The sequence below is a fragment of the Leucoraja erinacea genome, chromosome 8 (assembly GCF_028641065.1).
Source record: "Leucoraja erinacea ecotype New England chromosome 8, Leri_hhj_1, whole genome shotgun sequence".
Lineage (NCBI taxonomy): Eukaryota > Metazoa > Chordata > Chondrichthyes > Rajiformes > Rajidae > Leucoraja > Leucoraja erinaceus.
This window is the reverse complement of record NC_073384.1, coordinates 63,944,306-63,958,710: the sequence shown is the minus strand read 5'-3', so window position 1 is coordinate 63,958,710 and position 14,405 is coordinate 63,944,306. Positions and strand designations below refer to the sequence as shown.

Genomic DNA, 14,405 nt, shown 5'->3' with positions numbered 1-14,405 from the left:
ACTATTAAGTTCATTAGTTGCATTTTCTGAATAGAAAAATATTGAATAAAATAGAATTCCTTTGTCAACATTTTGAAAGGCTAGGCTTTGAGCAAGACATTGGCTTAATTGCAAAACTCCTTACAAAATGTATATCCTTTATGGTAAAGAAAACTACTTTTTTGTTATTCGTGTCTAGATTAAAATATTACGGTCCCATTAAATGTGTGTGGTCCATTAGGAATTATTTGCAATGCTTTGGCAGATGACAATGGGTTTTATGAAGTTTGTGATGGTTATACAAAAAATTGTCTAAATGACCATGAACAATTGCACATTCTGCCTATTGCTTACAAACGATCTCTAACATAGTGTGGAAGCATAAGCGGTAATTTAAATAGTGAGCATATTTACCTTCCATTTTGACAACTGTTCTTATCTGTAGAGCAACATAAAAACTGTACAAGGGATAACAGTGATATTTTCAATGTATGAATGGTCATCCAATTCATGAACCAGCAATTGCAGGCAAAGCAGCTTCCTTGATGGTCTCTTGTCCCTTGTCTTATCTTCTAGTCTGTCATTGAATGGTCTCTTTTGACAAACCTTGATTGCGGAAGAGCAAGATGCCGCTGACTGAATGAAATCCTGAGAGAGTGCAAGTTCTTTGGCTCTGGGTGGCAGGTTAATAGAAAGGTGGGACGTTTCTATCCATATTTGGGGAAGCATCTAGGAGACAGTGTGAAAAGGTCAGGCAATGAAAGACATCCGATTGGAAGATCTGGCAGGGTTCATGCTTCCCTTCAAATTCCCTATAAAGAGATTAGTAGGCAATTATATACACTACCATAATGCCCCAAATAATGAAGTAATACTGCACTACAATTTTCAAGATAGTTGCATATTTCAGTAGTGGCAATGGCTTGGTCAATGGCTCTAGGCTGGAGAGCGAGCTGGTAGATTGGAACCTTGGATCGTTTAAGCAAGTAGGGTTGGTGGATAGAAAGGAGGAGTTTGGAAGGAGTTGGAGCCCAATTGGGAAATGGGAACATGAGTACAGATAAATATGGCATTGAATACACAAAGGTACCATTCTATCACTGCATTATTGAAACCTACTTATCCCGAGTGTTCCCAACAAAGCTCATTTTGGGATTTTCCTTTAATATATATTTTCACATTTATCTTTAGGGATTAAACTGGAGAGACCTAGCCACCAAATCAATTGAACCTCCAATCAAACCTATCATTAAAAATGAACTTGATGTCAGCAACTTTGCAGAGGAGTTTACAAGAATGGATCCAGCCTATTCTCCTGCTGCTGTTCCTCAACATACTGATCTATTTAAGGTACATCAACAAAAGATTTTACCTCCCTATGCAATAACTTTTTCAAATTTTGCATGCGCAAAATGTGTTTACTTAGGGATATTACTATAAGAAAATCATAGGTAGAATTCATCTAATATTCCTCCTTACGATAGATTGACAAGGAATTAAATACCATGGTATTTTGAACACCAATAACAATGCATGGTGGAATTTGAAAGAAAGAGATGCCTTATATCAGGTGGGATAAAGGGCCTGTCCCACTGATGTGACTTTATAGTAACTGTCTTTGACCTTCAAGCTCAAGGGCACTCGCCTGGAAAACCTCGAGCTTGATCGACCGTCAGTGATGAAACCGCGAGCTGGATCGACCGACCGCACACACACACACACACACACACACACACACACACACACACACACACACACACACACACACACACACACACACACACACACACACACACACACGCACACACACACACACACACACACACAGCGCACACACACAAACACACATCGCACAGGTGAGGGCCAGGGGAAAACTTTAGCGCGGTCTGAAATTCACGGCTACACAGTGTACGGTAAGTCCTTTAGAGCGTGGGGGGGGGTGGGGGGAGAGATGGGAAGAGAAGGTGTGGAGAAGGGGGGAGAAGGAGTGGAGACACTTTTAAGAAGCCAGACAACTTATAATAAAGTTTAGCAGGCATTTAAATTACCGGTCGGTTTTCCTTGGTTCTGAAAACTCCAATGAGCCAATCAAAATGCCTGGTCAGCGAAAGTGATCGCGTACGGCTGCCCTCGACTGCCTATAACTACATAGCGACCCCACTCCACTGCACTACGAGTTCAAAAGAACCATGCCGACCAATTTTTACTCGCCGAAAAATTTTCAACATGCTGAAAATTTTTCCTCGACCAAACTGAGGCCGCGAATATACGGGAACTTCCCTCGAGCATGAAGGAGAGTTCCAGTTACCTCATAGGACCTCCTAGGACCACGTGTCGATCATGCTGCGAGTTTGAGTCGAGGGCAAACTCTTCTAAACTCGCTGATTAGGTTGCCGCAGTGGGACAGCCCCTTAAGTAACAGTCAACCTATACTTCACTGGACAGAAAATTCACCACATATTAACAACAAGTTAATGTCAGGAGTAAGCCATCTGGCAACCTGCAATGCCATCCTGTATAATCAACTTCCTGTCAAACCCTTGCCTTCTCTACTATCCAAAAATATCTGTCTCAGCATTGACTCCTATGGGAAAGAGAACACCAAAGATTGACAAACACTCTGAGAGGAAAATATCCATTCTCATTTCCATTTTAAATGTGTGATGTCTTGTTATGGAGCTATGCTTCCTAGTTCCTGCTTGCCCCTAGAGGGAAAACATTCTTTTGGTATCTGCCCTGTGCACCGCACCAAGAATCCCTCAATAAGGTTGCTTCTCATTCCACTAACCTCCAACGATTGTAAGGCAAATGCGCTCAATATTCCCTGCATCCCAGGAATCACCAAGTAAAGTTTCTCTGAACTCTCTCCATGGTGCTAAATTTGCAGTCACAAGGATAGTTTGGAACATAAATTGTGCAGAGGACACAGGGTGCACATGTAGCAACAGCTAGTATTCAAGAAAGCTAGCGGAAAGTTATAATTTATTGCTCGGGGAATTCAATACAGAAGTAAGAAAGTTATGCTTCAGTGGAATCATGTCTGAATACTGGTCTTATTTAAAGAAGTCATGGTAGCAGTTCAGATATGATTTACTGGATTAAAACCTGACATGGGTGGCCTGTCAAATGGGGAAAATCTGGACAGGCTGGGTTTGCATTCGTTGTTTAGAAAAGTGATAGAAGACTTGATTGAACACAGAAGATCCAATGTGTTTTTGTCAAGGTGGAGGTGGAGAAAATGTTTCCTCTTACTGCAGAGCTGTTTACAAAATAAGAGATGATCTATTAAGATCGAGAGTAGACACCATTTTTTTCTCTCAATATTTGATGAATATTTGGAACCTTCTTCCCAGAAGGACAGACGAAGCAGACTCTTAGAATCATTTCATGAAATCTTGACAATCGAGGAGCAAAATGTTACCAGAGGTAGACAGGGATGCAGAGTTAAATATACAATCAGATCACCCATGATCTTATTGGATAGTTGAAAGACTTGAGTGCCCAAGTCCTACAACTTAATTTGTCCATTTATATGTATGTTTGTATCCCTCTTAAAATTAGGTAATTGAAATTGTACCATCTGTGTTCTTACAAAGGCTGCAATAAGGTGTTCCTGCTTTTATACTTCCCTTCATATGAGGCCAACTTCCTATTTTCTTCCAAATTACTGCTATACCTACCGATAATGTCCTGCATTTCATGAATACGATTACATTTCCTCCGTACTTCCCCATTGCTGGATATTTACATTTAAAAATATTCTGGCTTTCTGTTTGTCAAATGAACGTGCATCTATTTGCCAATTTTAATTTGCCCATTTACTTAACCAATAAAATATCCCTTTGCAAGTTCAATGTGTTCTGCATAACATCTATTTGCTCTGAGTTAAAGCATTCCTGAAGGCAAGGCTCGAAAACGTAACAAAATATTTTTTTAGTATCTCCTACAAATTTAATGGTAAAGATGTGATCACTGGTTCATTCTGATTCGGTAAAGGTTTATGATGGAGGCTCTTTTTGCGTAGGTCTCTCTCTAATACAAACCCTCCTCGACTGTTTTTGGATCTTTAATCACATTGGTCTCTTTTAAAGAAGGCTTCATCTTCAAGATCAGATTTTTACCAATCAAGCCATCAATTGTGAATTAAATGTTGTTGGATGAAATTTGCATAGAAACTTAAACAAGAGAATTTGGATCCAAGTACAAATATCCCTTTGAAGATAAATCTTTAGTCACAATGCAGCTTATCGCGTGGTCGGAGGGGCATTTACCTCTGTCATTACTTTGCATGCTCTCCTTGTATGCTCTCTCTTTCTGTTTTGTGTCAGCGAGTGTCATGACAAATTTAATGTGAGATCAATTTTATTTGGATGATTGCTATTAATTACTCCATCCCATTAGAAGATCGAGTTTTTTCACGGAGTCATTATTTTCAAGTGTATGATGTTTTATTGAAAATCTACAGATCTGATGAGCTGCAAGAATGAAATGACCTGGTAAAGGGTACAGACTAAATTATCAAAAATGAAACCGATGATGGTTTCCTTCAGACTAGCCATCAGCAAAAAATATATATCTCAGGATTACAGCAAAATGTATCAGAAATAGACATATCTGAAGTGATTCTTTTTTTGAGGTAACGTGACAGAAATCGCCCCCGGTATTTCCGAATTTTTAAAAATTATCTAAAAAAATGCAGAGATCAAGTTTAATAATTTCTCTCAAGTTAACTTGCGATGGTTCAGATGATATAAATATCATTTTTGCCATTACTTATAACTAAGGTTTAGGAAGTGTCAATTATGTTACCCCAAAACTGAAATCCTTCAACAAGCAGGGTTGTTATTAGGGAATTTACCAAAGAGCAATTAACCTTTCCGACACTTGCATGCTTGGCTGTGAAAACAGTTACTCTAACTTAATTTAATTGTTTAAACTTCATCTGAAAGCATAATTTGTAATACCTCTCAGTGATCTATAAAACAAATATCCTTGTTTTTGTTTAATGTGGTTTATGAATCTGATCACCTGAAGCTCCTGAAGTTGCTGTGAGCTGACCTTAGCCGACATTAAGTTATCAAGTTGGTGAGGATAGAGGGAGTTTTGTACAAGATGATGTTGCTTCCGATCTTTTAGTTTTCTGACTCGGGTCCAAATTCTCTTTCTATGCAAAATTCATCCAACGACTTATTTATTTCACAATTGTTAGCCTGATGGAAAAAGTCTGATCTTGAAGATAAAGCAAATTAAAATATCTGACTGTTGTGGTAATAAATTGAGTTTTTGTTTCATTAGTTATTCTTTAAGGTGGTCTGGAAGTATTTGTAAGCGTTTTTGAGGAACACTTGCCATTTTTATGTTATACATATTTTTATGATTTAGTTTAGTCTGTCGGGAAATAACAATGGCAGACAACTCTGTTGGAAGAAATTTAAAAACAATTTACAACACACTCCAGGTTCTGCTGGAAAAAAATCACAGGGAGAAAAAAAATCCAAGCATGAGTAAACCATGGGTGGTCATGTTGCAGTTGTATAAGACGTTGGTGAGGCCTTATTTAGAGTATTGTGTTCAGTTCTGGGCACCATGTTACAGTGTGAAATAACCAAGGGAAGAAAATGATTGTTGGAGTTGTGTACAAACCACCAAACAGCATCAAACAGGAAATTAGGGATGCATGTAGCAAAGGTACAGCAGTTATCATGGGTGATTTTAATCTACATATAGATTGGGCTAACCAAATTAGTAACAACACTGAGGAGGAGGATTTCTAGGAGTGTATACGGGATGGTTTTCGAAGCCAATATGTAGAGGAGCTAACTTAGAGGGCAGGCCATCCTAGACTAGGTATTGTGCAATGAGGAAGGATTAGTTAGCAATCTTGTTGTGCAAAGCCACTTGGGCAACAGTGACCATAATATGATGGAATTCTGCATTAAGATGGAGAGAGACAAGGGTCCTGAACTTAAAGAAAGGTAACTGATGGTATGAGATGGGAATTGGCTAGGATATACTGGCAAATTATACCCTCAGTACAGGGGTCGGCCGGTTCCACGCCAACGTGCATCGCTGGGGGCTGCGTTCATCAGCAGCCTGCGTGTGTGGAGCAGACCAGCAAACAGCGCAGCACGTCATTTTCGACTGCGCTGTGCTCCGCCCCCTTGGTGGAGGGGTAGATCTCACGGCCCTCGACAACAGCACATTGAACTACCTTAAACACAAGAAGAAGAGGAAGACACTTAAAGGGTTGATGGTGGATATGCAATGGCAACGGTTGAAAAATCACATGGATGAATTCCAACAATTGTTCATTCATGTCTGGCATAAAAATAAAACTGGGAAGGTGGCTCAACTGTGGTTAACGAGGGAAATTAGGGATAGTGTTAAATCCAAGGAAGAGGCATATAAATTGGCCAGAGAAAGCAGCAGACCAGAGGATTGGGAGAAATTTAGAATTCAACAGAGGAGGACAAAGGGGTTAATTAAGAAGGGAAAAATAGAACATGAAAGAAAGCTATAAAAACTGACTGTAAAAGCGTCTATAGATATGTAAAGGAAAAGATTAGTGAAGACAAATGTAGGTCCCTTACAGTCAGAAACAGGTGAATTTATAATGGGAAACAAGGAAATGGCAGACCAGTTAAACAAGTACTTTGGTTCTGTCTTCACAAAGGAAGACACAAACAATCTCCCAGAAATACTAGGGGACCGAGGATGTAGTCGGAGGGCGGAACCGAAGAAAATCCACATTAGTCATGAAATGGTGTGAGGTAAACTGTTGGAACTGAAGGCAGATAAATCCCCAGAGCCTGCTGGTCTGCATCCCAGAGTACTTAAGGAGATGGCCCTAGAAATTGTGGATGCATTGGTGATCATTTTCCAATGTTCTATACACTTTGGATCAGTTCCCGCAGACTGGAGGGTAGCTAATGTAACCCCACTTTTTAAGAAAGGAGGGAGGGGAAAAACAGGGAATTATAGACCAGTTAGCTTGACATCGGAAGTGGGGAAGATACTTGAGTCAATTATTAAAAATGTAATAGCAGCGCATTTGGACAGCAGTGACAGATTCGGTCAAAGTCAGCATAGATTTATGAAGGAGAAATCATGCTTGATTAATCTTCTGGAAATTTTTGAGGATGTAACGAGTAGAATGGATAAGGATGTGGATGTGGTGTATCCAGACTTTTCAGACAAGGTCCCACACAAGAGATCAGTGTGCAAAATTAGTATGTGGTATTGGGGGTAGGGTAATGACATGGATAGAGAACTGGTTGGCAGACAGGAAGCAAAGAGTAGGAATTAACGGATCTTTTTCGGAATGGCAGGCAGTGGCGAGTGGAGTGCCGCAAGGCTCGGTGCTGGGGCCGCAACTATTTACAATATATATTAATAATTTAGATGATGAGTTTAAAAGTAACACTAGCAAATTTGCAGATGACACAAAGCTGGGTGGCAGTGTGAACTGCGAAGAGGATGATAAGAGTTTGTGGGTGACTTGGACAAGTTGAGTGAGTGGGCAGATACATGCCAGATGCAGTATAATGTAGATAAATGTGAGGTTATCCACTTTGGCGAAAGAACGAGGAGGCAGATTATTATCTCAATGGTGTCAGATTAGGAAAAAGGAAAGTGCAACGAGACCTGTGTGTCCTTGTACACAAATCACTGAAATCAAACATGTAGGTATAGCAAGCAGTGAAGAAAGCTAATGGCATGTTGGCCTTCATAACAAGAGGATTTGAGTATAGGTGTAAAGAGGTCCTTCTGCAGTTGTACATGGCCCTGGTGAGACCTCACCTAGAGTGTTGTGTGCAGTTTTTGTCTCCTAATTTGAGGAAGGACATCCTTGCTCTTGAGGCAGTGCAGCGTAGGTTCACCAGGTTAATTCCAGGGATAGTGGGAGTGACATATTAAGAAAGAATGGATCGATTGACTGATATACTGGAATTTAGAAAGATGAGAGGGGATCTTAGAGAAACATTTACAATTCAACGGATTGGACAGGCTAGAGGGCAAGAAAAATGTTCCCGATGTTAGTGGTGTCCAGAAGCAGGGGTCACAGTTTAAGAACAAGGGGTAGGAGATGAGGAGGGAAATCTTTTTGACCCAGAGAGTTGTGAATCTGTTGAATTTTCTGCCACAGAAGGCAGTGGAGGCCAATTCACTGGATGTTTTCAATAGAGAGTTAGATATAGCTCTTGGGGCTAATGAAGATGGGTATAAAGCAGGAACGGGGTACAAATTTTAGATGATCAGCTATGATCATATTCAATGGTGGCACTGACTCGAAGGGCCGAATGGCCTTCTCCTGCACCCATTTTCCATGTTTCTATATCTATAGAAAAGATCTATGTCAAGCTGGAAAGGGTACAGAGAAGATTTACGAGGATGTTACCAGAACTCGAGGGCCTGAGCTATAGGGAGAGGTTGAGCAGGCTGGGACAATTGGAGCACCAGAAGATAAGGGGTGATTTTATAGAGGTGTATAAAATCATGACAGGAGTAGTTTGGGTAAATGCACAGTCTCTTGCCCAGAGTAGGGGAATCAAAGACCAGCAGACATAGGTTTAAGTTGAAGCGGAAAATAATTAATAGGAATCAGAGGGGTAACTTTTTCACACAAGGGGTGGTGAGTGTAGGGAATGAGCTGCCAGAGGAGGTAGTTGAGTCATGGATTATTGCTACATTTAAGAAACAGTTAGACAGGTACATGGATAGGATAGGTTTGGAGGGATATGGGCCAAACGCAGACAGGTGGGACTAGTGTAGCTGGAACATGTTGGCCGGTGTGGACAAGTTGGGTCGAAGGCCTGTTTCCACGCTGCAGACTTTATGACTCTATGACACTCATATTCTGCAGGGGCTGAAAGTCGGCAAGCATCTCTAAGTTGGGAATTTTTACATGTTTATTAGGATTCATGCTTATTCGCGTATGGCTATTCACGTTACTGCTCCTTCTGTACACAGGGTTACTCATTTGTGGCACCTTCGATACTCTTTAATCGAAATGCTATAATGAATACCACATGCAATCTGCAAATGACCACAGAAAGACCAGGAGACAATGCAGCTGCCTGCGGTGCCATGACAAAGGTTGGAGGGCTTATAATTACTCTCGGATATTCTGTTTTGTATAGAAACCCAATGCATAGAAACCCAATATTATGATTTGAAGATAAGTTAAAATATATTGTTACAAAATCATAAAATGCTTTGGAATACTCACTTGCAAAAACAATAGCATCGTATTTTTAGGATCAGCCTCTTAACTGAATAAAGAGATCATAGTTTCATTCTGAAACCTTTTAACCATGTACTAAATTGATTTTAATTTCTATTTGTGTAGGATTCCATGTTTTACCAAAACTATGAAATGAACCTGAAAGAAAAACCACTTGGTGAAGGAAGCTTTTCTGTTTGTAGGAAATGCCGGCATAAGAGGACTGGACAGGAATATTGTGTGAAAATCATCAGCAGGAGGTAATAATTAATATGTTTATCAAGAAGAAAGTTATGTTCACGACAAAATTTTAAGACCAGGATTGATTTAAAATTGTCTTGTATAATTTTAGCTTTTCTGAAAATGTTTTATTTTAAAAGAAACAACCAATATAAACTGACAGATGAAGCTAAATCTGAATCATTATTTTAAAATAGCATTTAGAAAAAGGACAATACCAGAATTGAACCCTACAAATTACTCAGACTTAACCAGAACAAGAATGTTGTTATTCTGTTTGGGACATATGACAATAAAACATACTTGACTTTATTCTCTTGACAACCTACCAAATAGCCTCAGCAGTCTGTCAGGATAGGTCATTCATCTTATGAGGCAAGGTATATTATACTCTCTGGAAGTGGCGGCGCTGTGAAACGGCTGCGGCTCGCCTGCAGTCTGTCTGTTTTTTACTTTTTTGTGTTGTTTTTTTTGTCTTGTTCAGTTAAACTTTTGGTTATTAGGTTGTGTTATGTGAAACATGGCTTTCTGTCTCTCCCTTCGGGGGGAATGCGACTTTCTTGTCGTATCCCCCTTCTCTTCCCCCGTCTGAGCTGAGGCTTAATGGCGGAGCTGGCGGCCTCCAACCTGCGACCGACCTCGAGGATCCGGAGATAGAGCCAGCCAGGACTTACCAACGTGAGACTGGCCGTCTTCGAGCTGCGGCGGCGTTCGGGCAGCGCCACCACTCGGTGCTCCGGTGAGGGTGGACGGCGCGGGGCTGAGATGCTCCGGTGAGGGCGGCCCGGCTCCCGGCTGGAAGGCGCTCCCATGGGGGCGGCCCGGTGCGGGGCTGAGACGCTCCCGTGTGGGCGGCCTGGTGCGGGGCGGAGACGGTGCTCTGGTGGCTGAGGCAGTGTTCTGGCAGCGGCGACCCGAATCCGGGGCTCGGCCGCGGGCCAGTGGACGACATCGTCGGGAGCTCGCGGGTCACAGGTTGATGCCTGTTTTCCGGAGCTCCCGTGGCAACAACTGCGTCCGCTGGACTGGAGGGCGGCAGCTTCGACCACCCCCGGGCCGCGGAGCTTGATCCGCGGGACTGACACCATCGCCCGGTGGGGTATCGCCTCAGCGCAGTGGGAGAAGAGGAGGGACGAGACAGCAACCCTAAGACTTTTGCCCCCATCACAGTGAGGAGGTGTTTGGTGAACTCACTGTGGTGGATGTTAATTTGTGTTTATTGTGTGTTGTTTATTATTACATGTATGGCTGCAGGCAACGACATTTCATTCAGACCGAAAGGTCTGAATGACAAATAAAGGATTCAATTCAATATATAGAGGTTCATAGATAAATAATCATAGCTGAAACTGGCAGAACTGTGCAGTCTGTTGCATGGGACGAGGAGTAAGGAAGAATAAAGTAATGAGTTATTTGCAAAGATGAGTAGGAAATCACACAAAAGACAAAAGGTTACATTTAGAGTGAAAAGTGTTTAATTGTCATATGTACATTGTCATATGAACAATGAATGTTTAACTTGCTGTAGCTTTGCAGGCAAATTAACACACTATCACAACAAATAAATATTCAAGAAACAATAATACAATAAATTGACAGATATGCAAGGATCCAGACATAATGGTGCAAGGTGAAGTAAGTAGTACAATCTATATGTTGAGGCAGGATTGCGGTTAGGATACTGCAGTGTGATTCAAGAGCCTGATGGTTGATGGGAAGAAGCTGTTAGTGGGCCTGGAGGCCACGATTCTCAGGTTCCTGGAGCTTCTTTCTGATGGTGGCAGTGAGATGAACGTGTGGCCAGGGTGGTGTGTGTCTTAGATGATATTAGTTGCCTTCTTGAGGCGACACTTCCTGTAGATGGTGGGGAAGTCAATACCGGTGATGGACTGGGCAATGTCTCCTATATTTTGCAGTCTCCTTCGTTTTTGGGCATTCAAGTTACCGAACCAGGCTGTTATGCAAGCAGTCAGTATGCTCTCTAAGATGCATCTATAGAGGTTTGATGGCGTATTCTCCTCAAACCTCTGAGGAAATAGAGACGTTGATGAGCTTTTGTTGTGATTGCATCAATGTGCTGGGCACAAGACAGATTTTCAGATATGCACACACAGGAACTGGAAGCCGTTGACTCTCTCTGCAGCCATCCCGCCAATGAGGACACGATCGTTCATGGATCCTTGGCTTTCCCTTCCGAAAATCAACAATCAGTTCCTTGGTCTTGTTAATGATAGAAACATAGAAATTAGGTGCAGGAGTAGGCCATTCGGCCCTTCGAGCCTGCACCGCCATTCAATATGATCATGGCTGATCATCCAACTGAGTATCCTGTTCCTGCCTTCTCTCCATACCCCCTGATCCCTTTAGCCACAAAGGCCACATCTAACTCCCTCTTAAATATAGCCAATGAACTGGCCTCAACTACCTTCTGCGGCAGAGAATTCCAGAGATTCACCACTCTCTGTGTGAAAAAAGCTTTCCTCACCTCGGTCCTAAAAGATTTCCCCCTTATCCTTAAACTGTGACCCCTTGTTCTGGACTTCCCCAACATCGGGAACAATCTTCCTGCATCTAGCCTGTCCAACCCCTTAAGAATTTTGTACGTTTCTATAAGATCCCCCCTCAATCTTCTAAATTCTAGCGAGTACAAACCGAGTCTATCCAGTCTTTCTTCATATGAAAGTCCTGACATCCCAGGAATCAGTCTGGTGAACCTTCTCTGTACTCCCTCTATGGCAAGAATGTATTTCCTCAGATTTGGAGACCAAAACTGTACGCAATACCCCAGGTGTGGTCTCACCAAGACCCTGTACAACTGCAGTAGAACCTCCCTGCTCCTATACTCAAATCCTTTTGCTATGAATGCTAACCATTCGCCTTCTTCACTGCCTGCTGCACCTGCATGCCTACTTTTAATGACTAGTGTACCATGACACCCAGGTGCCGTTGCATCTCCCCTTTTTCCTAATCGGCCACCATTCAGATGATAGCAATAGATAAGAGCAAGATTATTGTTCTGGCACAACTCAATCAGATTATTAATCTCCTTCCTATACTGTGATGCATCATTACCGTTTATTCATCCAACAATGGCGGCATTATTGACAAATTTAAAGATGGCATTGGAACTGTTTCTGCCAACACAGCCATCGGTTTAGAAAGAGTGGAGATAGGACTGAGTACACAGGTGCTCCTGTGCTGATGGTCAGCGAGAAAAAAGTGTTGTTTCCAATTTGTACTGTTTGAGTTCTGACAATTTGAATGTCAAAGATTCAATCCCATAGGTATTGAGCAGAGACCCTGTTCCCTGAATTTGACAATAAGTTTAGAGGGGATGATAGGATTCAACACTGAGCTGTAGTCAATGACCAACAGCCTGACATGTTCTTGTTGTCCAAGTGGTCTAGTGCATATAGAGCCAGTGAGATGAGATCTGCTGTGATGATGGTAGACACAAAATGCTGGAGAAACTCAGCGAGTGATGCAGCATCAATGGAGAGAAGGAATTGGCGACGTTTTGGGTCAAGACCCGAAAGATCGCCATTCCTTCTCTCCATAGATGCTGCCTCACCCGCTGAGTTTCTCCACCATTTTCTGTCTACCTTTGATTTTACCAGCATCTGCAGTTCTTTCTTAAACATTTCATCCACTCTGCTGTGACGATGTTCTGCTGTGGCAAAAGGCAGATTGTAGTGGTCCAGGACCTTATTAGGGCAGGAGTTGATATGTTTCATAGCAAACCTCTCAAAGCACTTCATCACAACGCACGAGAGTGCCACCAGTTGGCATTCATTGAGGCTTGCCACCTTGCTATTCTTGGGCACTGGTATTCTGGATGTCCGTTTAAAGCAGGTGTTGTTGTAGAGAGAGGCTGAAGATGTCCATGAAAAGTCCAGCCATTTGGTTCATGTGTGTTTTAAGAATGGATACACGATCAGGGCCGACGATTCATCCTCATGAAGGATCTTCTGACATCGGTCTCGGAGAATGAGATCACATTGTCATTTACAATGATGTTGTGAATTACAATGTTGATCTCCCTCTTGAAATGAGCATTGAGTTTGTGTGAGGGTGATATGCTGCTGCCACATGAACAATGTACCAAAAATGTAGTAGCACAAATGTTGCTATATTTTTCAAGTTGCAAATTAATAAGCATGGGCAAATGCTTGCTCACTTGATTGGAGGTAGCAAATAGTTTTCATAATTTGTTATGATGCATTCGACTCAAGCACCTTTTTTGTAAGCTGATTTTGATTCATCATTCTCTGGTGATGCTTTTTTATGTACATTATAGTTTGTCTTCCATTCTGTTTTAAAGTGTGAATCCTAATGCCATGTTTTGTTTAGAATGGAACTCTGTACACAGAGAGAGACTGCAGCACTGAAGCACTTGGGGGCTCATCCCAACATTGTTAAGCTGTACGAAGTTTATCATGACCAGGTAAAGTAAAAACAGAGCGTCAATCTAAAACTTCAACATTCTAAAAGAAAACATATATATTAATTAACATCATCTGGAGATACATGATACTGCAGATGTTGGAATCGGGAGCAACAAACACTCTGCTGAAAAAGCTGTTTCTGTGGACGGAAAGGAATGATTAACATTTCAGGTCAAAACCCTGCATCGAGTGAGTGTGGAGAGTGCCACAGTTTACCTTGCACTAAATGTAAGAACAAATTGCAGAAGGACCCAAACAGCCCTTTCAGGTGAGATAAAAAACTCACCTCCAAATTCACCTTATCATACTAGCAACTGTCCTTATTCACCCTCCCCCAACCACCCACCACCTGGCTCCATCTATCATCCACCTGCCTTTGTCTCCCGTCTCCACTACCCCCCACCTAGCTTGACCTGTTTATTATTCTTCATTATTCTATTACCCACCAATCACCTCCAGCTCTCCCTCACCAATTCCCCTCTCTTTATACACTCTCCCCTCTCCACCCTTAGTCCTGA

General features: G+C 41.9%; 1 protein-coding gene across 1 annotated transcript in view; it reads left to right on the top strand.

The window, feature by feature from the left end:
• LOC129699782 (ribosomal protein S6 kinase alpha-5-like) overlaps nt 1-14,405 on the top strand; it is a 63,853-nt gene that overhangs the window by 36,563 nt on the left and 12,885 nt on the right. The window contains exons 9-12 of the mRNA XM_055639866.1: nt 1,171-1,329; nt 8,950-9,075; nt 9,329-9,462; nt 13,793-13,886. Coding sequence (XP_055495841.1) covers nt 1,171-1,329; nt 8,950-9,075; nt 9,329-9,462; nt 13,793-13,886 — 513 coding nt within the window. The remainder of the gene's footprint in view (nt 1-1,170; nt 1,330-8,949; nt 9,076-9,328; nt 9,463-13,792; nt 13,887-14,405) is intronic.